Here is a 23,483-nt window from a genome sequence, read left to right on the forward strand (position 1 = left end):
TGTCATACATCACACCTTAAAGGATTTTTCAGTTCTTATTTTACTGCTTCACTTACAAGCCAAAAATAGGTAAATTTCTCACCTCTTTAAGAAATCTCAAAAATGCTGTATTAAAAAAACCTTGGTGCACAAATTTACTAATTTCATGCTATCTAGTAAATACAATAAACTTTACTGATACATTTACAGCTGCCAGTTTTCAAAGTTCTGAAAAACTTTCAATTGGTAAAGGAAGGATGACAGCTAATTTTACTTAGCTGTCAGTTTATTAATAATATTCACTTACAGTACCTTGTTATTTTGGAAGAAATTTTTTGGCTGGAAAGAAAAAAGAAGTGGCTTTTTGTAATCAGGAGGATGCTTGCGGTGAATGCCATCAGCTTTGTATTGCAACATTCGGCCAGTTTTGTTTACCATCCAATACGGACTGTGAATTGCTATGATCATTTGTCCAGTTGTATAGGTCACATGAACAGCAATATCTAGTTCAGTCTTATCCATTTCAGTGATACAGGAGAATGTGATGAAGCCAATTTCTTGCTGATTAGTTCTTATATGGTACTCGCTTTTCCAATTTTGATCAAGATAATTAAGTAACTGCAATTCCAGCATGGTTTGATCCAATACTGCATTATGAATCTGAGTTGAACATCCATCCTCTAGAGTGTCCCATTTGTTACCATTTCCCTTGGAAAAAAAAAATTTTTTTATATTCACATGGGACAAGATATACAGTTGTAACATCATCTTGGTTTAACTTTATGCGCCTTTTAAAAATGTTTATTATTTTAGATGTACAGAATAGACAAAATTTTAAAGAGCATGTACGTATGTCACTTAATTACTAAGTTTTGTGCCATAAACAATCCTTTAATCTTATTACTGTACCCTCTCTGTCCTCTCTTCCCTCAATTCTCTCCATATTGTTTTCTTTGACTTGATTATATAATTTTTTGGGGGGCAGGGAATGTCTCTTATTTGTTTATGAAATCCTTAGCACATTTTTAGTCACTCAACAGTAATAAATGATAATTTAATAAATTAATAAATGATTATGAAAAACTTATTAAACAGTATTTTGAGATTTAGCATCTTTTACTGAAATCACTGGAAAAAAACTCTAGTAGTCATCACTCAATTACACATTTTTTAAATTATAGTGAACTTCATTTTGGATTAACTTTTATTTGTATTCATATGAAAATCCCATACGTTTGATATGAAATTAAAAAATAATCATCACTGATTGACCTCATATATATATCAAGCAACTCTAGAAATACAGTAGATACTTGAACACAATTGTTAAAATCCTTTGGTGATGACATAAAATTGCCCCTTACTACCAGCCAACTTCTGTCTTCAAGGTATTAGTTGAACCACTGGACAGTAATTCAAGGAAGACCAGCAACATACCTTAGTTATTCAAAACAGCAATTTGTGATAAACTGTATCAAAAGTTACTGAGGGTTCTAGCATGGCCAAAATCATTTGGAACTAAAAACAGTACATCACTCACCACCATGACACGCATCTCAAATCTGAAAGAAGACTGGAACCCACACTGGAAGCTATAATTTATCTGTTTAATTACCAAGTGCACTTGGTATTGAAAAGCCATATATAGCACATTCCATGCCTTCCCCCAAAGAGGAAAATTTCACATTAGTCTAAGAAGCACTTCTGTGTCAAAAGATTGTTTCGCTTGAAGAAGGGGAAAACCTCTGCATTTTTAACAATCATTATGTAAATAATATCTGTCAATAACCAATCTATAACCATCCCCCTTTTTTTAAACGAAGATGAAAAAGGGTGAATTAAGTACCCATTAATACAATGACTTTCAATGGGATTTGGGCTCCTAAATCAATGTTAAAATATTTTACCCATTATCTACAGGGAATCTAAAATCATTGCAGAGTTCAACTGAAGGACCTGTTATCAGCCTGAGGTAGGCAAAAGTAATTTTTTTAACTGCATCTGTTTCTGGAAGTTGTTTTATTTAATGACAAATGTGGAAAACAGTCTATCTGTTGCTCTTATTTGTATTAGAAGTAATAGTCTCTATTTGAGAGAGTCACTTGGATGAGTTTTAACAACACAGCTCAGAACAGGACTTGTTTATTATTTGTATGTCTATTTGCTGAATATAAAGAGCACTTACATCAAAATGGATGTTCATTTTTGGTGTCTCCCTTCTAAATTTCCATTGCCCTTCTTTTGGTAATATACTAGGACACAGACTTATTGATGCCACTGTTTCTTGAGGCAGTCGCAGTCCACATGAAAAAGGATCCTGCACATTTACGCTGCAGAGAGTTACTAGGATCCAGTTCTACTTGACAGTCAAAAATGGAGTCTCATATGGCAAAGTTAATATGTACTGTACTAAACTTACCTATAGTGGAAGTGTTGAAGTTTCTCTTTGCCTACATTTCATATATTTGATGTATTTATAATTCAGGATAGCATCTTTCATACTATGGTATCTGTTTCTCCTCCAATAGACCAAACATCACTCCTATAACATCTATAGTTGTGTTTAACTGATAATGCAGCAGAAACATTTCTGTGCTTATTTAGGCCTGCCCGTAAAAGAATGTTTACTCTCAACCAAATTACATAGCATATACTGGAACAATACAAAAATAATAACTGTGAAGATTACCTGTAGAGAATAAGTAATTGGATAAGGAAGAAGATTGTGGAGGAGGAGAGAGGGCCATAAATGAATAACATATGGTAAATCCCATCGATCATCTGCACATACTGAAGATGTCAAGGTATCTTTTACTGGCACAACATTAATGATAAGTGAATGATTAGTTGATTTTATGGACTGGCATTTCCTCTGTATTAAGTTGCCAAAATTTTTCATAATTTCATCAAAGCTAATTCCTTCACACATTTCATATTCTCCACCAATTCCAGTTTCATCAGTTACTGGTTGCAAACAAAGTAGTGATCTGCAGATGAAAACATTTTTAAACACTTCTGATAACATCTAATCTCTCAGTAACAAACTTCTAAAAATAGAAATTTTAGTAACAAAATTCAAACATATATTTACCTAATTTGTTGGTTTCAAACAACTGTTTCTCAATATAAAATTAAAACAGAACATAGCTATTAAAAGAGGAAACAAAAAAAATGCTTCTAACCAAAGGGTTCTTTGAGTGGTATGTGCACCCCTTTTCAGAACTTACTGGAAAGCAGTGACTACTGGAGACACATAAGGGACTTTGAAACCTTTCTGTGTATTAGGAAGAGTAGGAGCCAAGATTCCTGTTTTTTTCTGTTGTGGGGTGTCAAGCTAATACAAATCTCAGATACTGCCCTTCTCTGAGGCGCATAAAATATGAGGGATAATGACAGATATCTTGCTTTTTTAAGTACAGCACCAATTTAATCTAATTTGCTTCCTGGATTCAGCCACTGTATTAGAGTACACATGTATCCAGCTGATTAAACCTATTAGTAGTATGCTCCTACAGCCAGACTGATGAAACTACCTGTGCAATGAATCTGATGTTACTAACACCACTAAATCATTTTGAAAAAAATAGTAAAACCAGAAATATAATTTAACTACAGTATTTATAATAAAATGTAGCAAAAAATGTTTAACAAAAGTGACAATGGGAGGGGCAGAAGTAATTTCAATCTTTGCGCCCCTAATCATTCAATCAAGTGTAGAGACTGCTCTTTATTGGATGACCATAATCATTTCCTGCAGCGCTTGGGCTGGAATTTTCAAAGGAGTCAATGGGAATCCGGTGCCCACTACCCTAAACTCCTTTAAAAATCTCAGACTTGGAGCAGCTCAAAGTCTCCCTGCCCAATATTTATCCTATTTAACTTTGAGGCCCTGAGAAAATCTTAGTATGACATGGTATGGCTGCTTCTACATCAACAGTTCTAAAAACTTTCAATAATGAAAAGAACAATTCTGGAAAACTTGCTTAATTTTCAATCAAAAAAATACATATAACTTGTCTTTGTATTTACTAGATTAGCCATCATTACTTATACAATATATTCTGTATTAAAAGAAGAATGTAAATAATCACCTGTAAGAGGTCAGTGGTATGTTAAATTCATTTATTGGTGAAGCAGTTCCTAGACATGTTCCATCTTCAAAAAGACTCAGTGGAATTGAAAAATGATTTCTTATCTGTGAAAAATAAAAGTCTGCATAAATTACATTAATAAAAGCCTTAAAGATCTAAAATATTTCAATTATGGTAAAGTGCAGAATGAGAAATTCCTTATAACCAATCCTGCAGATTTCCAGTAACCACCCCAAACACATGAAGGAATCTGTTATCTACTGTCAGGTCCTCAGATACTACAGAATATGCTCTGAGGAGAAAGACCAGGATGGGGTGGCCAACCTGAGCCTGAGAAGGAGCCAGAATTTACCAATATACATTGCCAAAGATCCACAGTAATACGTCAGCAGCCCCCCATCAGCTCCACGCCCTGCTCCCAGTGCCTCCCACCCACTGGCAGCTCTGACGACCTGTGCCTCCCCCTCCCTCCTGATGAGCTGTTTTGTAGTGTGCAGGAGGCTCTGGGGGGCGGGGGATGGAGGAGCGAGAGCATGGCAGGCTCAGGGAAGGGGGTGAGAAGGGGTGAAATGGGGGCAGGGTCTGTGGCAAAGCCAGGGGTTGAGCAGTTTGGAAAGTTGGCGCCTGTAGCTCCAGCCCGGTGCCTATACGAGGAGCTGCATATTAACTTCTGAAGAGCCGCATGTGGCTCCAGAGCCACAAGTTGGCCACCCCTGGTCCAGGATATACATTTTAACACACTCAGCAGTGCTTTCATGAAACAAGGACACTCCACCAGAGAAGCAGATCACATCATGGAATGGGCAACCCAAATACCTCAAGAGAACCTGCTTCAATACAAATATAAAACCCCCTCCAACCGCACATCCCTAAGTTGTCACCTACCACCTCACACTGGAACCCATATGGGGTATCATCAAACTACAACCCATACTTAATGGGGACCCCATCCTGAAAGAAATCTTACTTGAACCACCTCTTCTGGCCTTCAAACAATCCCCCAAACTCTTCAAGCTCATCATCAGAAGCAAGCTCTCCACAGATCAGGACACACTAACACAAAGCAGCATCACACCATGGCAAACAACAAACGCAAAACATGTAGCCATATCTCCACTGCTACAATGATCAATACCTCCCACAACACACGTTTCAAGATCCATGCGTCCTACACATGCCTATCACAACATGTGCTGTACTTCATCCAGTGCATTTCATGCCTCAACAACAACTACATGGGTGAAAACAGAACATCACTACACTCTCAAATGAACTCACACAGAAACATGATAAAAGACAAAAACACCATATCACCCTTGAGTGAATGCTTTTCAAAATACTATCTCACTTTTCACAATCACTATATCTGACCTATCTATCCTCATCGTCACAGGAAACCTGCACAACAATTTCAAAAGATGACCCAGGGAGCCTAAATTCATAACTTTGCTAAACACTAAATATCACTGACTGAACAGACACACTGGATTTATAACATAATACAGTAACTCTGTTGATTAAGCGAAATGATGTTAAGCAAATCCAATTTCCCCATAAGAATTCATGTAAATGGGCGGGAGAGGGGTTAGGTTCCAGGGAATTTTTTTTTGACACACACACTCTAAGTTTTAAATAAACAATTTAATACTGTACACAACAATGATGATTGTGAAGCTTGGTTGAGGTGGTGAAGTCAGAGGGTGGATATTTCCCAGGGAATGCCTTACTGTTAAATGATGAACTAGCACTCATCTGAGCCCTCAAGGGTTAACACATTGCTAATGTAGCCTCACACTCTACAAGGCAGCACAAATGGAGGGAGAAGAGACAGCATGGCAGAGACACACACGCCAAACAACGTTATAAGGGAGCATTGTGCTACTTTAAACAAGCACGTTCTCTAATTGATCAGCAACATAACTGAACAATGTTAACTGGGATGATGTTAAGTGAGGAGTTACTATACAATAATCTATAACCCGCTAACAATGTCCCTCCCCCACCCCCCAGCTGACTTCCCCCACTTCCTTCGTCCCCTATGACTGGAAGGGTTTTAACGGGCCACTTCACCTTTAACGGTCCCTTGAAATATGTGTTAACTACTCGTGTTAAAGGATATATTCCTCCATGTATTTAGCAGTGGCACTCTGATTATGCTTCCCAGACCTGAAGAAGAGGTGTCTGTAAGCTCGAAAGCTTGTCTCTTTCACCAACAGAAGTTGGTCCAATAAAAGATACTACCTTAACCACCTTGTTCCTGTACATATGGCATCCTATATCATGTGTTTTAAAGAACTGACTCATATTTAGACAAATATTTTAGCCTAAAACCATCCCACCATGAGTGAGAATGAAGTAGAATTAGACTTCAGCTGTAAGCTCCTTTTCAAGGAAATAAACTTAAAAGAAGTTAGCTTTCGAGGAAAGGCAAGTATACCTCTATAATAAACGATACCTTTCAAAAGATCTTCCTTGTATCAAAACATGAAGTTAACTGTTTGCAGGTCAAGAAACTTACAGAAGACAGTACTACAAAATTATAGCAACTGTTTAAAAAAAAAGTTCTTCAGCCATCACATCTGTTATAATCAAAACTGCACACGATTAATGTTGCTCATGTACACACCCTTTTTTATGTCTTAGTGTGATTCAGTCTTGGCAACAAACAGGTAATGAATATTGCTAAATCAGTTTAGTTTGTTTAAAAAAATCCTTTTTTAATCTTCTTAATAATGTTTCTGCTTGGGAGAGATGTCTGATACTATTTAGGTGCCCTGAAATATGTAGACGTGTATACAAATTGATTATTAAGATAATAATATAAAAAGCATGAAATTAAAAAAACCTGAATTTTCTGCAAGGAAATGTGAAAGTATTCACTTTTCTATCAGATATTGATTCTGATTTGTTTTGGCAATGCCTTCATTTGATATATTTCATAAAATCATCAACTGTAGAAGTTACACAATAAACCCATGTATCTGAGATTAGACTAAGCAAACAGACTCTGCATCCTCTTATAGAGGATTCTGATATATGAAGTATCAATCAAGTATTTATCCGATTACTCCTTTTTTATGAATAACCTCCTCTCCAGTGTGAAACATCTGTGCTGTGCTTCTCTTACAAATGTGGAAATACTGGTGGCAGCTTAGCTTTTTCTACTGGATAACAACCTATCCCACAGTGAGACACTATGGACGAGTAAGCAGTAAGGAAAAATTAGCTCAGCAGATGGTATCATTCAAGGGACACAGCTCTGGAAATCTGGTCCCCTAAGGGATAAAAAAAGTGAAATGATTTTGCTTACTGCTATCTCAAAATCAGCTTTAGAACTATGATTGCAATGGACAAAGTAGGAGCCCTAAACAGCCAATTTATTTACAGCTCTAGAGGCCAAGATTCTGCTTCAGAAGGCAGAAAGGGAATGGCTAAATCCCAGAGATTAGTGGAGATAGCTGAACCACCTCTGGTATTTGCAGGTAGAGATGCAATGCAAATACCTCAGAGATGAATCAAGATCCAGAAAAGTCTTCTGGGGGACTTGGTAGCAAAGTTTACCTGTTTCAAGATTGAAGACAATAGGGAGACTACAGAGTTATCTGTAGAAGACAAGGATGGACGTGGGCTTTCCAGCTTGGACACTGAAGTCTTCCTCCTCTATTACTGAACAGTCAGTTGAGATCAGCTCTGAGGAAGCAAAGGTCTTAGCAATAGGAAAACGGTTTGATTTCTTGTCCTTGGAGGATTGATACTTGCTTGGAGATGTCTATCCAGACCCTGCACATTGCATCTGACATCTTGGATGCTGGCTGACTACAGAAAAGCTGATTGGCTCTGGTTCAAGACTTCTTTCTCCAAAACAGAAAATCTGAGAACAGACAGATATTTAAAGCCAAATGGAAAAGATTTTCTATTTGAGCAGCTCAGCATTAGCTTTCTCTGATAACTGCTCACATTCTAGGAAGGAGTGGGAGTCCCATGAAATGTAGACATAGGTGTCTTGTATGTCAAGAGCCACAAAGCAGTCCATTGGATCCAAAGAGGAGATAACAGAAGCAAGGGAACTATACAGAATTTTGAAGCAACAGATGAAAGTGTTGAGATTACTATGAAGATCAAGGACAGGCCTCCAATCCCCTTTCTTCTTTGGCATTAAGTAGCAATATGATTGAAATCACCTATCCCTGAACTCTGGAGACCTTTCTCTTACTGTTCCCACTTGAATGAGGGCAATGTACTTCTTGCTTCAACAGTCTCATAAGAAGTGTCCCTGAAGAGGGACAGGAAAGGAGCTTGACTATTTTAAAACTATATGGGACATCCCCTTGCTGATTAGTTTGAGGACCCTCAGTCCAAGCTTCTTTGAAATAGGAAAAGCAGTTGGAAAAAGGGGTGGTGGAGGAAAGTGGATCTGAAGGTGGTCCAGCTAGTGTCTTGATGTGTGTCAAAACCTTTTCTTACCTGATGCCTCAGACTGTGGGGCAGCTGGGGAAAAGGCAGATCACCACCTCTGGTGAAAGTACCTCCTCAAGAGTTCTGAAGACCATTGCTGTGGATAGGACTGAGTTTGTGATCTCTGTCTATAAAATGGTTGTGTTGGATGCTTCCTCTTTTGGGGTTGGGACGTACACACCCAAAGATCTTAGGAATGTTCCTGAGCCCTTTAGATTATAGAGTGCTTCATCCATACCTCACAGGAGAGCTTATTGCCCTCAAGTGGGAGGTCCCTCAAGGCTTACCTGAGAATTCCAATGCCTGCAACCAGGAAGATCTCTTCAACATGGTGGTGACTATTGTTCTGGCTGCTGGGTCAGGCACATTGAGGGCTGCTTCAAGGGCCAGTCATGAGGGATTTTAATTACTTATGCTAGTCTTTCAGGACTCTATGCAGATGGAAAGTCTGTCCCAAAGCAGAAAGCTGTATTTTGAGAGTAATGCCCAATAATTTGCTGGTCTGAGAGCTTGCTGAAGAGATGTCTTCCTCCCAAAGACGTCTAATTTCTTTGGGTCTTTCTCCAAAGGAGTGTATGTGGGCTGACCTCGCTGATTTGATTTTTCTTGACCTGACTCCACCACAAGACCATTAGAGGTAGTATACTGGTAAATATATTCAAACCATTTAGCAGTCACGTGTACTGATTGGCTGCTTTCAGAGGCTGCTGTCATTGAGACAGGCAATGCCAAATCATTTTGGCCAGTCTGAGCAGCCCATCATTAAAGGCTATTAACATCGGCCAGTTGCCCCATAAAGGAAGACTAGAGAATATCCAGAAGCTTATACAGGTGTTTTCTCCAGTATAAATTCCCAGTGGAATGTCCAGAATCTCCATAATTCTTTTCAATAAGTCCTGGAAGACTTTCAGCTCATCCATAGAAGCTGTGAATGGGGGGGGGGGGAGGGGAGAGACGGACCCTAACAGCTTTACCTGGAGAAAGCAATAAGATGGCCAGAGGCTGATAAGGTTTGGGAGAATGGCCATTCCTACTCTATTCTTCCTTGCCCTTTACAAGTTGAAAATAGGACAGGAGAGAAGCCTGATACAAATGAAGCTGTATACTTGGCAAAGTGAATCTGTCTGTAAAGATCAAGGATTATGCCAATTGCTTGAGTATGGATTTACTTCCCAGGGGAATGAGCACAGATGCGATTGGTAGCAGTAGTTAGGATGACATTGGTGGATACTCAAAGGGTGCTCCCTATTCGTTCCCAATTTTTCTGGTACCCCTCAAGGATTCATCCCTCAATTCTCTGCCGAACTCTCACTGTGCCGCACACAGAGAAGAGGGGGCATGCTCAGGAGAGGAATCCCTGCTATGTGCCTCTGAGGTTGAGGGGCATTTCTGTTACACATGTCCTATGGGTTATTTGGTAACGACCTTCTGTAGCCTCTCGATGAGAAAGGTCTGTTCACACCAAGTAGTACATGGGTGCTGATACACACAGTCCTTGAGCCACTGGAGCGGCAGTCTCCATTGCTTCCGAAAAATGTAATTTGTGCTAAAGAGAGACATCTCATGATAGAGACACTCAGCGGCATAATGCTCAGTGCCAGAGTATTCGGTGAGAGGTTGGCATTGGAGGCACTATGGTCTACGATATGGACAGAGACCATCGGTGCTGGGTTGAGTTTTAGTGTTGGACATCACTTTTAGGCTTCTAGAGAAGTGAACATTAGGGGGAAATCCCTGTGATCCCTATTTGAAGAAGGAAATCAACATCTGCCTTGGTCCTGGAAGTGATGCTCCTTCTGGCCACTTGATGAGCACACCACCGAAATGGACAACGAGAGGGGCTTATGCAAAACGGCTCAGTAACTCAGCTTGGCATCTCAGCTCACCTGGGCACTGGATTAACCTGATATCTGGAGATTCTCTGAAAGTCTGCCAAGATCCAATGAGACTTGCATGGGCCTCTCTGGGAGAAAGTGTTTCAGTTTTGCACCTCTTGCCTTCTGGGTCCTCTTGTAAACAGAGCAGCATTCTGGAGCATGTCTGTCTTCCAGGCATAACAGACATCTGAAGTGCCTGTCATTCCTAGGCATCAGTACACTGCAGGAGAGGCAGAGTGAACACCAGCAATTTATGGTTGGCCGTTTCAGAACTGCTATATAGTGGTTGGGGGGAAGGGATAAGGCCCTTATACAGAGGTCATATAGGCAGGAAGAAAACATATCACAACTCTATTCTTAAGTCTATCACTTCTTTTAAACCAACAGGGGGTAGGGGAAGGAACAAAAAAAAAAAACCCAAAAAAACCTCATCTGGAGTACAATAACTAACAACTATTCTGAACTAATACAAATTATGCTTGCTAACTTGCTAAGAGCGAGGAACATGGATACTACAGGGTTCCACCTCGCAATCATAGGGGGCAAGAAGGAACTGAATGTGGTTTGCAGCCACGAGGCCCTTTATGTCCATGGCTACAGGAAAAAAGAGGGCACTAAAGAAGCAGGTGCAGCTCAATGGACACTGCTATTCAAAAGAATACAATCTCACGCTTGTGAGAGCATGCTTACAAAGAGTGGGAAACTCGTGGACAGTCATTCAAAGAGCAGCCCTTTGTTTCCAACACCAAAGACTGAAAGGGCTACAGATATTTACAGTGAGGGATATGGCATCTTCAAGGATGAGAATGTTCAGAACATCTCAAGTCAGCTATTTGTCAATTAAGTCACAGATATGACCCTTCCTGTAGTCTGACCCAGTGAAGCTAGGAAGATTAAGAGGGCCTGAATGAGTCAGGATGTCAAAGAACAAAGTGAAAAAATAAATAAAATAAAGCTTATGCCTTCCTGTAAGTATTGGTGCATTGTGGGCTTTCCAGGACTAAAAATTCCCTGACTTTCTACAATTAAACCTGTGTCTCACTGCACAAAAACTGAAAGAAATTTAAATATGAAGTATGTCCTGTTGAATCTAAAGGATGCTTCCAGGAGATTGCTGATTACTTGGGAGCAAGTAATAAATAGGCATCAGGATTCCCTTTATTTTTAATAATTCCCAGTTCATAAAGCAAGCATTTTTTTGGGTTAGGGACACAAGATAGGTCCCATGATCAAGATGATATAATTTTAAAGGTAACACCACTGGACAGGTAGGTTCCATTTTGGATGAGGGGCCTGAACGCTGGTCTGTCAGATTGTACTACTCTAAGAAATTTGGCTACCTGGGGATTTTCTGCAAGTGAGCCTGAGGTCCCTGTGTAAAGCACACTACTATCTATGAGCAGATATTTTACAAATAGTGGTGCTGGGTTGGAGACCTCTGTTTCTGCCTTCTTGGAGAAAGTCCAAAATGATTGGAATTCCTAGTTTTATGGGATTTGCACTGTGCTCTTGGCACCAGCAAATGAATCTGGACATTATAGTGGAGTATAAGAACATATCAATGGCCATACTGGGTCAGACCAAAGGTCCATCTAGCCCAGGATCCTGTCTTCCGACAGTGGCCAATGACAGGTTCCCCAGAGGGAACGAACAGAACAGATAATCATCAAGTGATCCATACCCTGTCGCCCACTCCCAGCTTCTGGCAAACAGAGGTTAGGGACACCATCCCTGCCCATCCTGGCTAGAAGCCATAGATGGACCTATTCTCCATGAATTTATCTAGTTCTTTTTTGAACGCTGTTATAGTCTTGGCTGTCTCATCCTCTGGCAAGGAGTTCCACAGGTTGGCTAAGAGTATATAAAAAAGTAAAAAAATACTTCCTTTTGTTCGTTTTAAACCTGCTGCCTATTAATTTCAGTTGGTGGCCCCTAGTTACTGTGTTATGAGAAGAAGTAAATAACACTTCCTTATTTACTTTCTCCACACCAGTCATAATTTTGTAGACCTCTATCATATCCCCCCCATGTCATCTCCTTTCCAAGCTGAAAAGTCCCAGTCTTATTAATCTCTGCTTTTAGTATCAATACTGGCCAAAATGAAAGTAAAGGCCTTAAAGACTCTGGAGGGCTGGCCCAGATGTTCTAGTGCTTCTCTCTCAAAAGACAAACTGTTAGTTGAAATCATTTCAGATATAGATGAAGAAAAGGACTTCAAGAGAATTTCCAGTCTCCATGGAAACTGTAGTGGAGGCCCCTGGTTCAGCTCTATCAGGTCAGAAACCAAGGTGTTTCCTCAGCCAGTGTGGATGCCTGTTCTCACTTTGTTTGGACCACTTTCCCCACTAGTGGAAATACACAGAAAAGGTCCTGTGACCAACTGTGTGATAAGGCATCCGTCCCCTTGGATCTGGAGTCTGTCTTCGTGGTGAAGTATTTTGGCCTCTTTGCATTTGTATGATTTGTGAAGAAGTCGCCTGAATGGACGCAGAAAGTCTGAACACTAAGATTGAAAACCTTCTGATTCAATCACCACTTGGAGTTACTGACTCTGTTTGCTGAGCCAGTCAGCTTTTTGTTTCAGATCCCCTTTTATGGGGATCGCTTGGAGGGAAAGAAACTGTTCCACTCACCTTCATTATTTCCATTATCTCTGCATGTAGCACTGGACTCCTTGTTCCCCCTTGGTTGTTTAAATATGTGACCACAGTTGTGTTGTCTGATTGAACCAGGACATAGTTCCACTCTATACCAGAATGGAACCTTCGCAGAGCCAGCTTGACCACTCTCTCAGCTCTATGGTGATTATGCCGTGAGCATTTTCCTCCAGGCTCCAGGGGCCCTGAGATGCTTGAGTCTCCAAGTGTGCTAGTCAGTTGTGAGAAAGAGAATCCTGAAGGCAGATGGGCATGACTTTGCAGACACTGTCATGGTCCAACCACCACTGTAGGGAGTGGAGTACTTGTGTTGGAATCTGTACTTAATCTGTCATGTATTCCAGGGAGCAGTTCCACATCTTTAGCATGAAGGCTTCTGATGTGTGATTGTGCTGATGCAATGATCTCTTTATATGACACCAGAAGGCCTAGCAGTTGAAGGCACAGTGGTATAGTAGGCCTCCTGCAGCTCCAGAGCAAGCTAAGATCCAAGATTTTTCTGAAATGTTTTTAGTGATGGATAGATCTTTGCTATCAACACATCTGTTTCTGCTCCCAGATGAATTATGCTGGTGGACGGAGTCAGGGAACTTTTCTTGAAATTGATAAAGCCATGCACCTGTAAGAGATCAATGTCCAGGACATGGCTCTGTGTGCTGCTGACTGTGATGGAGCTCTCATTGGCATGTGGTTCAGGAATGGGTACCGGCACGTTCCCTGTGACCAGAGTCTGGCAACTATCACCACCACCATCTTTGTAAACCTGGGGGCCGAGGACAGGCTGAACCAGACTGTTTGATACTGATGTTTCCTGCCATAGGCAAACCTCAGAAGCCTGCAGTGACACAGTCTGAAGAGAATACAGAAGTATGCATCTGCTAGATCCACTGAAGTCAGGAAGCACCCCAAGAAAAGGATGACACCATATAGGCCAGATTCCCCAAATGAAACTTCGTTTTATTCATCTATATGTTGAGCCTTTTGAAGTCAGCTGGGTGCAGGCTAGGCACAACTCATTGTCTGTCACTCCTGGGAAGACTACCTCACAAATGGAACACTGCTTGGATTTACCCTGGTGCTTTTTGACTGCTCTGCCCTACCTGTATTGTGACAGAGGAGCCAGCAGGAAACAGCTTTGGCAGAGGATAAGATGCGTTAAACCACCGAAATGTTAATGACCCAAGGAGGAAGAGGAAGCCAGAAAGAAATAACTGCCTGCCACTGCTCAAAAACAGGGTAAAAATTAGACTAACAAATAAATGGGGGCAGGAGCAATCATACCATCAACTGACTGCTAATGCAGAGCAGAGGAACTGGCAGCAAGCAGGAGCAGAGGGGGTATGGTCAGAGGGCACAGGGCCAAAACTCTGATCCACCTCCATGAGCTGCTCAGTGGAGGGGAGGGTCCCAGTTGTCCGGCATTGTGGGATACGCTGGACTGCAGAATACATTTAAGCTCTTTCAGACCATTCCTTAATGCCACAAGACTTAAGGTAAAACATTCCCAACTATGGAATAGGCTTCCATGACTAGTCCACAACTTGTTGGGGAATAGAGACTCACATTCACACATGGGGATGGGCAAACAGAACCTCATGTTCTTGTCCCCACAATATCTGAAACTGTGCTATAGCTGTTTCCCTGGTTGGTGTGAATGGGCTTTTTCTGTTGTGAAATATATTATATAAAGCAAGTACTGTACTAATGTACTAATCTCTCTAATGATTATCTGTAACAGTGCTAAGACAATTCCAGTCCACACTGGTAAGAGAATCTGTGCTAGAAAAGTTCTCTCAATAACTGTTCTTAAAACATGGTTGTAAACACGGGTGATGTGGAATTATAGTCAATAAAATCACCCAGATTAACAGTCTTATAAAAAGGTATTGGAAGAAAACTGTAGTACCTGTACAGGAGAACGTACAGTTATCATCTTACTCCCTTCTGCCGTATCAATTTGACAAACAATGGATCTTTCAACACCCGACTCCTCATGTCTTACTCTATAAAGACATTGACCCACTTTTGTCAACGGAATCTTCTCAGCAGTGGAGTGTTTATGAGGACCTCAAAGTTGAAAAAATACACAGTTATAAATTAATGAAACAATCAAAGCAGCATGTACATACATTTGAAAAACCAACAATTTATACAAAAAAAATCTGTGTTCAAGAATTTTTACTGTAACAATAAATCTGGAAACATGAAGAATATTCACCGGTTTACAAAATATAATATGGAATTATGCTATTTCTGATCTGAATGTCACTCTCTTAGAAGTAAAATTTCTCAGTAGTTTGGCTAATACTACAAAATTGTTTTTAGAAAGGATGAGTTAATCTCTAATATTTTTAATGTGTCTTTTACCACTACAAATCATCAACATTGTTTTGCAAAGACTGATAATTTACATTAAGTTTTGCATCTTTTAAAAAAGTGGCGCAATAGCTTCACTCATTAATGTTTCACAGTAATAATGAAATAAGTGGTTGAAGGTACTCTGACAAACTAGTTTTGAAAAGTCCCAAATTCATAATTAATAAACTAGCATTATCAACGTTATTCAATTGCAAGCTATACAGTATTAAAATAGGTTCATTATTTTTTGAATTAATAAACCATGCTAATTTTCTTTAAAATCTTTATTAAAAATCACCTTTTCCAGGACCACAATACATAAATGCTTAAACTATCTAGAAACAGACTCAAATTTTGGTGGCACAATTTTGCACTCAAAGTTGTGTATGCAAATGAAGTCTGAACTACTTGTTTCTGGGCACAAAAATCAGAAACTGAGACAAGGCCTGTCCAAAAACTGGGGCCTACATTATTATGGCATAGAATAAACCAGCAGACCACAATAATTATGCTCAAATGTATCATATGTAAATTTGAAAAATATTTACATACACACAAAACAAATCTGACGTGACTCTAAAGTAAGATTTAAGATATTGCTATGTCACTGGAAAGCCAGAAATTGTTCCTTTCAAGTAATAAAAATCATATTAAACGCAAGCATTATCTTCTTCACTGGGAAGATGCACTACTGATGTATACAAAAGCAGAAGATTTATTATGCAACTTACTGAGCTGAATGTAAAACATTTTGCTGCTTAGGGTGGTCATTGCTGCGAACTGGTCACTCTCACTTTTAGTTCTGAGAAACTCCATGTTTAGACTTTCCCCATCTTTTAAATGAAATGTTTTTGCTCCAGACGCAACATTAAGGACTTTAAAGGAATCACTCGGTGAGACAGTGATGGGAAGTCCTAAGGAATTCATTATTACAAATGGTGCTTGATCTTTTTTGAAGATGTCTGAAGTTTTGCTAGCTGCTTCAGCAAATGCCTAAAGAACAAAATAAATTTGTTAAAATATATATTTAAAAGCACAAATAACCCCAAGAGGTACTAAATACCAAAGTGTTATTTAAATCTAGATTACCTGTATAAAAAGTCATCTAAACTAACACTGAATTTCTTGATTGTGAAAAAGTCCCATTTAAACAGATAGGTGATATTTCTTACCATGCCCAGGTTACTCAACATTTGTAGTCCACATTTGGATAGTGTAATGTTCAGCTGGTCTTTCGAGGAGATGTTTATTACTGTTTTATATTCTGGTACCTTATAGCGTTCTTCTTCAGCATCTGATTCTAATGCTCCTTTAGCCTTCTTTTTCATCTAAAAAAGCCAAAAATGAATTTTACCAAAAAAGAAAAGGGGAAATTAATTGTCCAATGATTTTCTTTCTAGGAATAATCTCTGCATCAATCCGAGATATTTGGACTGCACTTCTCAGCCTGAAAATACTGATGACAGAATTCCCGCCACTGCTGGGGGTATGTCGGGGGCAGGAAGGAAAAGTAGCTGCACTTTGACTATTCAAAGCTGGGATATAGTCCCCTGAGAATAATAACCATCTGGTAAAAATCAGAGCAGCATCCAGAAGATGAAATAAGAATGAAAAGGCTGACACCAAGCCCCAGAGCTTTTATGGACTATTCTCTCTACTATTTATAGGAAGAGAGGTATTGCTCAAAGTCTCAGACTGGAAAGAGGTCAGGATCCACATTTGTTTTAGGTTTACCGCATTTTTTCTAATCTGAAAATTTAAATCCAACCTTCTCTATAAAAAGCTATTTTTAGTATAAAATATGATTAATTACTATCCCATAAATATAACCAATTATTAAGGGAACATACACAACTAACACAGCATTCCTTGAGCAGAGGGCAACTATCCTTAAAAAAAGCAGGCTGTAATTCAGCAGCACCCGGAAGCTGCACTCTATTGAAAAACTTACACCACTGACAAGGATTCTGATAGTTAAGGTTCTGATAGTTTCCATTCAAAATACCTGTTTCAAAATGTTAAAGACTAAAGTTCTATGATAGCTGAAACCTGGCATAATCAGACAGATTTTTCTTCCAGAGAGAGTAACTGTAACAGTGGTTCTTTGAGATGTAATGCAGATATGTATTCCACCTAGGCGTGTGCACATCTGGTGTGCTGGAGCAGGAGAATTTGCTTAGCAGTACGCATGGAGGCGTAACGCTTGCACCTCATGGCCTCAGACCCTCACCATAGACCCTCCCTCAGTTCCCTTGCACCGAATGCCCAGAGATAGACTCCAATGCAGGGGGACAGAAGGTGGGTCGAGGAATAAACATCTACATCACATCTCGAAGAACCACAGTTAAAGAAGAAGAAAAAAGATTACTTACTGTGAGTAGATGCAGCTGTGTAAATCCATTTAGATGATTCACAAGCAGTACCCTTCCCTGCCCCCAGAGGAGGGGCTCAGAGTCTACCTAAACAAGGATTGCAGGACAACCCTTCTGAAAGTTGCATCCACCCTGGCAGATGCGGTGATGGCATAGCGGTTTGTAAATGTCCTGTCCAGACAGAAGGATAGACATCACCTGACATATAATTTATGGAGATGCTGCTCCTCCAGAGATGAATGCAGCTTAAAAGGAATACAGGTAAGTATACCATGTGGTTCAAATGAAACTGAGAAACTGCTTTAGACAAAAATTTTAGATATGGTCGTAAAGTCACCTTGTCTTTGGAGAATTGTGTATAAGGAGGCCCTGCCATCAGGGCCTGCTACTCTCACATACTCCTCATGGATGTCATCACTACCAGGAATGTAGTTTTCTGAGACAAAAGCAGAAAGGGACAAGATGCTAAGAGCTAAAACTGAGGTCCTATCAGGCTGCTGGGACAGAGAAGGTTCCACAGATGAACTGGCTCTTGGACTGGAGGAGTAGACAAAGAAGCCCTTTTAAGTATCTTGTCACCATGGGACTGGAGAAGACTGATCTTCCCTGAATAGGGGGACGAAATGCAGATATCACTGCCGGATGCACTTTCAATGAACTAAGAACAAACTCCAATGACTGAAGGTGCAGCAGGTACTCCAAGATGCCATGAATGGAAGCCAGCATCGGTTAAATTCTACGGGCTAATGACCATAGGAAAAGTCATTTCCATTTGCCCAACAAGCCATCCTGGTAGAGGGATTTCTAATGTTGAGTAGAACCTTCTAAACAGCCGCGGAACACCGCTCTTCCTCCTCATTCAGCCATGCAGCAGCCGTGCTGTGCTCTGGTTTCTGTGCCTTATCATGGCAGGACAGCTTGCATGCTCTAATGATCCCCAGAGTCTGTGTCGGCGGGGGGCTTTTTGCTCCTGATAGGTTCAACCATGCTGGATTGGTCTGTGGGGTAGGGGCCAGACAAAACAGACACCTTGGTCCTCCAGGTTCGGGGTTAGGCACAGGGCTAACAACCCTGTCCCGTAAAAAACAAAATAAGTTACAGAAACAGCGATGGAGAAATTGACCATTACCGTGTGTGATGGCCTTCAGGAGTCAATGACCCATATGACTGCCAGTGGTGAAAGCTAAAAGAAAGCCACTGGCATGAAGACTGAAGTGCTCAACACCAAGACAAAAACCAAACTTGGTTTTTTGAACATACGGACAATGTACGAAGCAGGGAAGCTAGCTCAGCAGAGACGCCACAGCTTACACATCCTAGGTGTCAGTGAGAGCAGATGGATGCGATCAGGAAGATTAACAACAGCCTGGAGAGAAACTTTGCTGTTTTCTGGATGGGATGATGGACAACACCATGAGGTTGTTGCCATCCTTTTGAAGAAGGGAGTGGAGCATTCCCTCCTTGAATGGAAATCCATCAGTAGCAGACTTATGAGAGCCAGACTGAAAGGGAAACATAATAATATCACCCTGATTCAGTGTTATGCTCTGATAAATGACAGCGATGAGGAAGTAAAGGACAAATTCTACCTTACACTACAGGCGGAGTAAGAGAGAGTATCATGCCACAACCTAATTATCGTCATGGGAGACCTGAATGTCAAGGTCAGTAAGGACAACACAAACAATGACAAAGCAATTGGAAGACATGGGTGTGGCATGCTGAAAACGGAGAAAGGCGTGTTGATTTCTGTAATATGAATGACCTAGTCATCGGTGGAACCCTATTTGAACATTGTGAAATTCACAAGCTGACATGCTGTTCTCCAAATGGCAGAGATAAGAACCAGACTGACCATATCATGATCAATGGCGACACTCACTGACAGATGTGAAAGTGAGAACAGGTGCGGATGTTGGCAGTAACCACCATCTTGTGACAGCCTCCATCAAGCTAAAACTGAGATGTGTGAGTCCACCAAACAAGGGACATAGACGTTATATCGACAAGCTAAAGTCCCTTGAAATATAGAAAGCCTTCGTTCTTCAGTTAAAGAACAGGTTGCAAGCACTTGCAGACCTTGATGAAGAGGAGGGGAATGCAGATGAGGAGATTAACAAGAAGTGGAACAAAGTAACAGCAATTTATAAACAGAGCAGTGAAGCCTGTCTAGGCTACAGGCAGAAGAGAAGGAAGGAGTGGATTACACCCAGCACATGGAACTCCACAGAAACCAGACAAGCCCTGAAGAAAAAAGTTTTAGTCACAAAATCCCAGAAGCTAAAGGACAAATACCATGAGCAGTATAGCAAGGCACACCAGGAGGTCAAATGCCTTGTGAGAGAAGACAAACGGCATTATATGGATAATCTGGCAACACAAGCAGAGGACGCAGCTGCTCGTGATGAACAAGGAACCATCTACAAAATGACGCGGCTTATCAGTGGTAAAAGGCAGACAGTAACAAACACTCTCATCAGGAACAAACAATGACACCTACTAACAACCGAAAAAGAACAAGAAATGCACTGGACAGAGCATTTCAAAGAATTGCTGAACAGAGAGCTACCTAAAGAGGAAGCAAACATGCAGGAGGCAGAAGATCTTGATATCAACACAGACACCCCAACTAAGGAAGTGATCATTCAAGCCACCAAATCTTTAAAAAATGGGAATGCTCCTGGCAAGGGTAACTTGAATGCAGAATTGTTCAAGTAAATCCTAAATTAGCAGCATCTATCCTAGCCCCTCTATTTACATCAGTCTGGGAAAGGAAAAAAGTACCGGATGAGTGGACCAATGTGGTTATAGTGAAGATACCAAAGAAAGGAACTCTCAGTGATTGTAATAACTGGCATGGTATCACACTTTTATCTGTGCTAAGCAAAGTATTGTGTAAGATCGTAGTCCAGCATATATCAGAGGCAGTTGATAGCATTCTCAGAAAAGAGCAAGCTGGTTTTTGGAACAAGCGTGGATGCAGAGACCAGATCTTCACTCTACAAAACATAATAGAACAGTGCTTAGTTCAGTGAAACTCTACATAAATTTCATAGACTTTAAGAATGCTTTTGATAGCATTCTCAAGACCAGCCTATGGCACATTCTGCGGGCATATGGAATTCCTTTTCATATAATCAATGTCATCAAAAGCTTCTATTTCAACTTTACATGCAGTGTTGATCACAGTGATTTCAGTTTTGCAGTGGTGTGTCATGTCTGCAATCCTCTTCAACATTGCCATCGACTGGGTAATGCGGCATACAATAGAAGACATGCCAAGAGGCACTATTCTCATCCTTTGAAGACCTGGACTTCACAGACGATGTCACTCTCCTATCACACTCCCAACACCATATACAAGAAAAAACAACTTGACTCAACACATTCAGCCAGCAAATTGGACTGAAAATCAACAGCAATAAGACAGATATCATGACCTTTAATATTGCCTCACCATTGCCAATATGGCTAGAGGATTATGTTCTCACCAATATAGAAACATTCACATACTTGGGCAGCACCATCAGCCAGGACAATCTCAAACCAAGATCTATTGACACAGCGCAGCCAAGAGGATCTGAGCACCATCATTGCCAGGAGGTGTTGGAGATGGATCGGTCATGTGCTTTGGATGGAAACTGATTCCATCACCAGAACAGCAATAAGATGGACACCTGAAGTCAAGTGAAAACGAGGCCGCCCAAAAACAACATGGTGAAGAGCTGTGGAAGCTGAGCTTCAGGGCATAACAGTAAGGGCAGTTCTGAGGGCGCAAGTAGCCGGTCTGACTCGTCCATAGCCCAGAATGATTAGGGTGCTGATACCAATGGTGGAAATGGTACGGCTGGCAGCTAGTACGCCTCCTCAGTCTCCGATGCTGGGAATGGTGTTGATCCCAAAGTCAACATTGGCACTGACATAACTAAGAGTTCCAAGGTGGAAGGCAGTGACTGCTGCCTCAGCAACACTGGCAGTGCTGGCCACATAGAAACTGAAGTATTTCCTGGTACCGAGGAGGTTGCTTATAAGAAGTCTGGTACCAGCCCTGTTTCTCCTGAGGGAAACACCAGGGCGCAGCATCAGCAGACCCATAGGTTCAGCAGCCTGTCCAGCCAACAGAGCTATAAAGGACACAGCCCTGGCAAAGTTCTGGACCAAGGGAGAGGTCAAGACAGAAAGGCAAAGGAAGTCCCTGTTGTCTGATACACTGCCAGCGCTGAAGCAGCCAGTGCCAGCATCGCCCTCACTGGTACCTGACTGAAAGGACACCCTCGGGCCAGAACCAGAGTCAATGGTACAGGGTTTCTAACCTCCTGGCATAGTGTCGGGGAGTAGCTGACAGGACCTGCTCCATCCCATGCACCAGAATTCATGACGTGTCGATCCATGTTCCTTCTAAAGGAGGGAGACAAGTCCCCACAGTACCTGGAGTGGCGTCCCTTGGTCTTATGTGACCTTTTCCTCAGCACACATGGTGGGGAACAACTCCTCAATCTCTTCGGAGAGGTGCCAGCTCCAGGAAGCGAAGCGGCAGCACTTTCCGATCCAAGGGCGACCTATGATCTGATGAGGGCCTCGATACTGAAACAGTCCACATGGCGTATTTGAGCAGGTGCTGCTTCAGATGGAGATTCCTGGCCACTTGAGTCTGTTTTGTGAACAATCTGCAAATCGAACCCTGCTTCTTAACGTGGGCTTCAGCTAGACACAACAAGCACCGTGTGTAGGGATAGTTAGTAGGGTTTGCCCCACCCACACCACAGACAATGTTTAAATCTGGGTGAGGGCATCATTAGGAGACAAACTACAACTACCACTATACTGGGGTACTCATGAACTATGTAGAACTAGAAAAAAACCTCACTGAATAGACGATTGTGAGGTTGAAAACCACACAGATCTCCAACTCCAGCCACAGGTGATAAGAAGGAACCGAGGAGGGGTCAGGGCGGTACCACCTCAGAGCCAGGGGAAGGGCTGCGGTCACAAGGCACAAGCTCCGCCCCTCTATGCATACTGCTAGGCAAATTCTCTGGCTCCGGCACTCTGGGCACACACACCTAAATGAAATATGAGGCTGCGTCTACTCAAAGAACAACGGTTGGTTTAATCAATGTGAAGAAGAAAACATCTTTTCTTTTTCAATTTCAGTTTTTGTATTCAATTTAAAAATGAAGTTTTAAATATATACTTTGGCAAGTGAGTAGTCACTGTAGACTAATCACTATGCTGCATTCCGTGAACAGTTTCTGTCTCTAAGTTAATCATGTTTGTACATGCTCTAGATATAAGAATGCAAAGAGGGGAAAAAAGTGTGGTCAATCAACTTCTAACCGCACTCACTTTTAGCCAATATACATAGTGTGACAAAGTTCCTCCTCTACCTCGGTGGGTCTTGCGCTTATTGGTGGATTTGCTCGCCTTGGAGCTTCACAGCAGCCCTTAGTTTGGCCGTTTTCGTGAACCCACAGTCCAGGTCAACTCCTCCTGTGTCTGACCAGGAGTTGGCAGGTTTAGGGGGAACCCAGGCCTACCCTCTACTCTGGGTTCCAGCCCAGAGCCCCGTGTCTAGAGTGCCTCCTGGAACAGCTGTGCGACAGCTACAACTCCCTGGGCTACTTCCCCAAGGCCTCCTCCCAACACCTTCTTTATCCTCACCATAGGACCTTCCTCCTGGTGTCTGATAATGCT

General features: G+C 41.3%; 1 protein-coding gene across 7 annotated transcripts in view; it reads right to left on the minus strand.

The window, feature by feature from the left end:
* Positions 1-23,483, minus strand: part of VPS13A (vacuolar protein sorting 13 homolog A) — a 315,178-nt gene that overhangs the window by 132,702 nt on the left and 158,993 nt on the right. For all 7 annotated transcript variants that reach the window (XM_075128708.1, XM_075128710.1, XM_075128707.1 and 4 more), the window contains exons 43-48: positions 16,590-16,745; positions 16,149-16,410; positions 14,966-15,126; positions 4,071-4,174; positions 2,669-2,966; positions 292-687 (exon numbers count right to left, since the gene is read on the minus strand). In XM_075128708.1, coding sequence (XP_074984809.1) covers positions 292-687; positions 2,669-2,966; positions 4,071-4,174; positions 14,966-15,126; positions 16,149-16,410; positions 16,590-16,745 — 1,377 coding nt within the window. The remainder of the gene's footprint in view (positions 1-291; positions 688-2,668; positions 2,967-4,070; positions 4,175-14,965; positions 15,127-16,148; positions 16,411-16,589; positions 16,746-23,483) is intronic.

The sequence above is a fragment of the Caretta caretta genome, chromosome 5 (assembly GCF_965140235.1).
Source record: "Caretta caretta isolate rCarCar2 chromosome 5, rCarCar1.hap1, whole genome shotgun sequence".
Taxonomy (NCBI): domain Eukaryota; kingdom Metazoa; phylum Chordata; order Testudines; family Cheloniidae; genus Caretta; species Caretta caretta.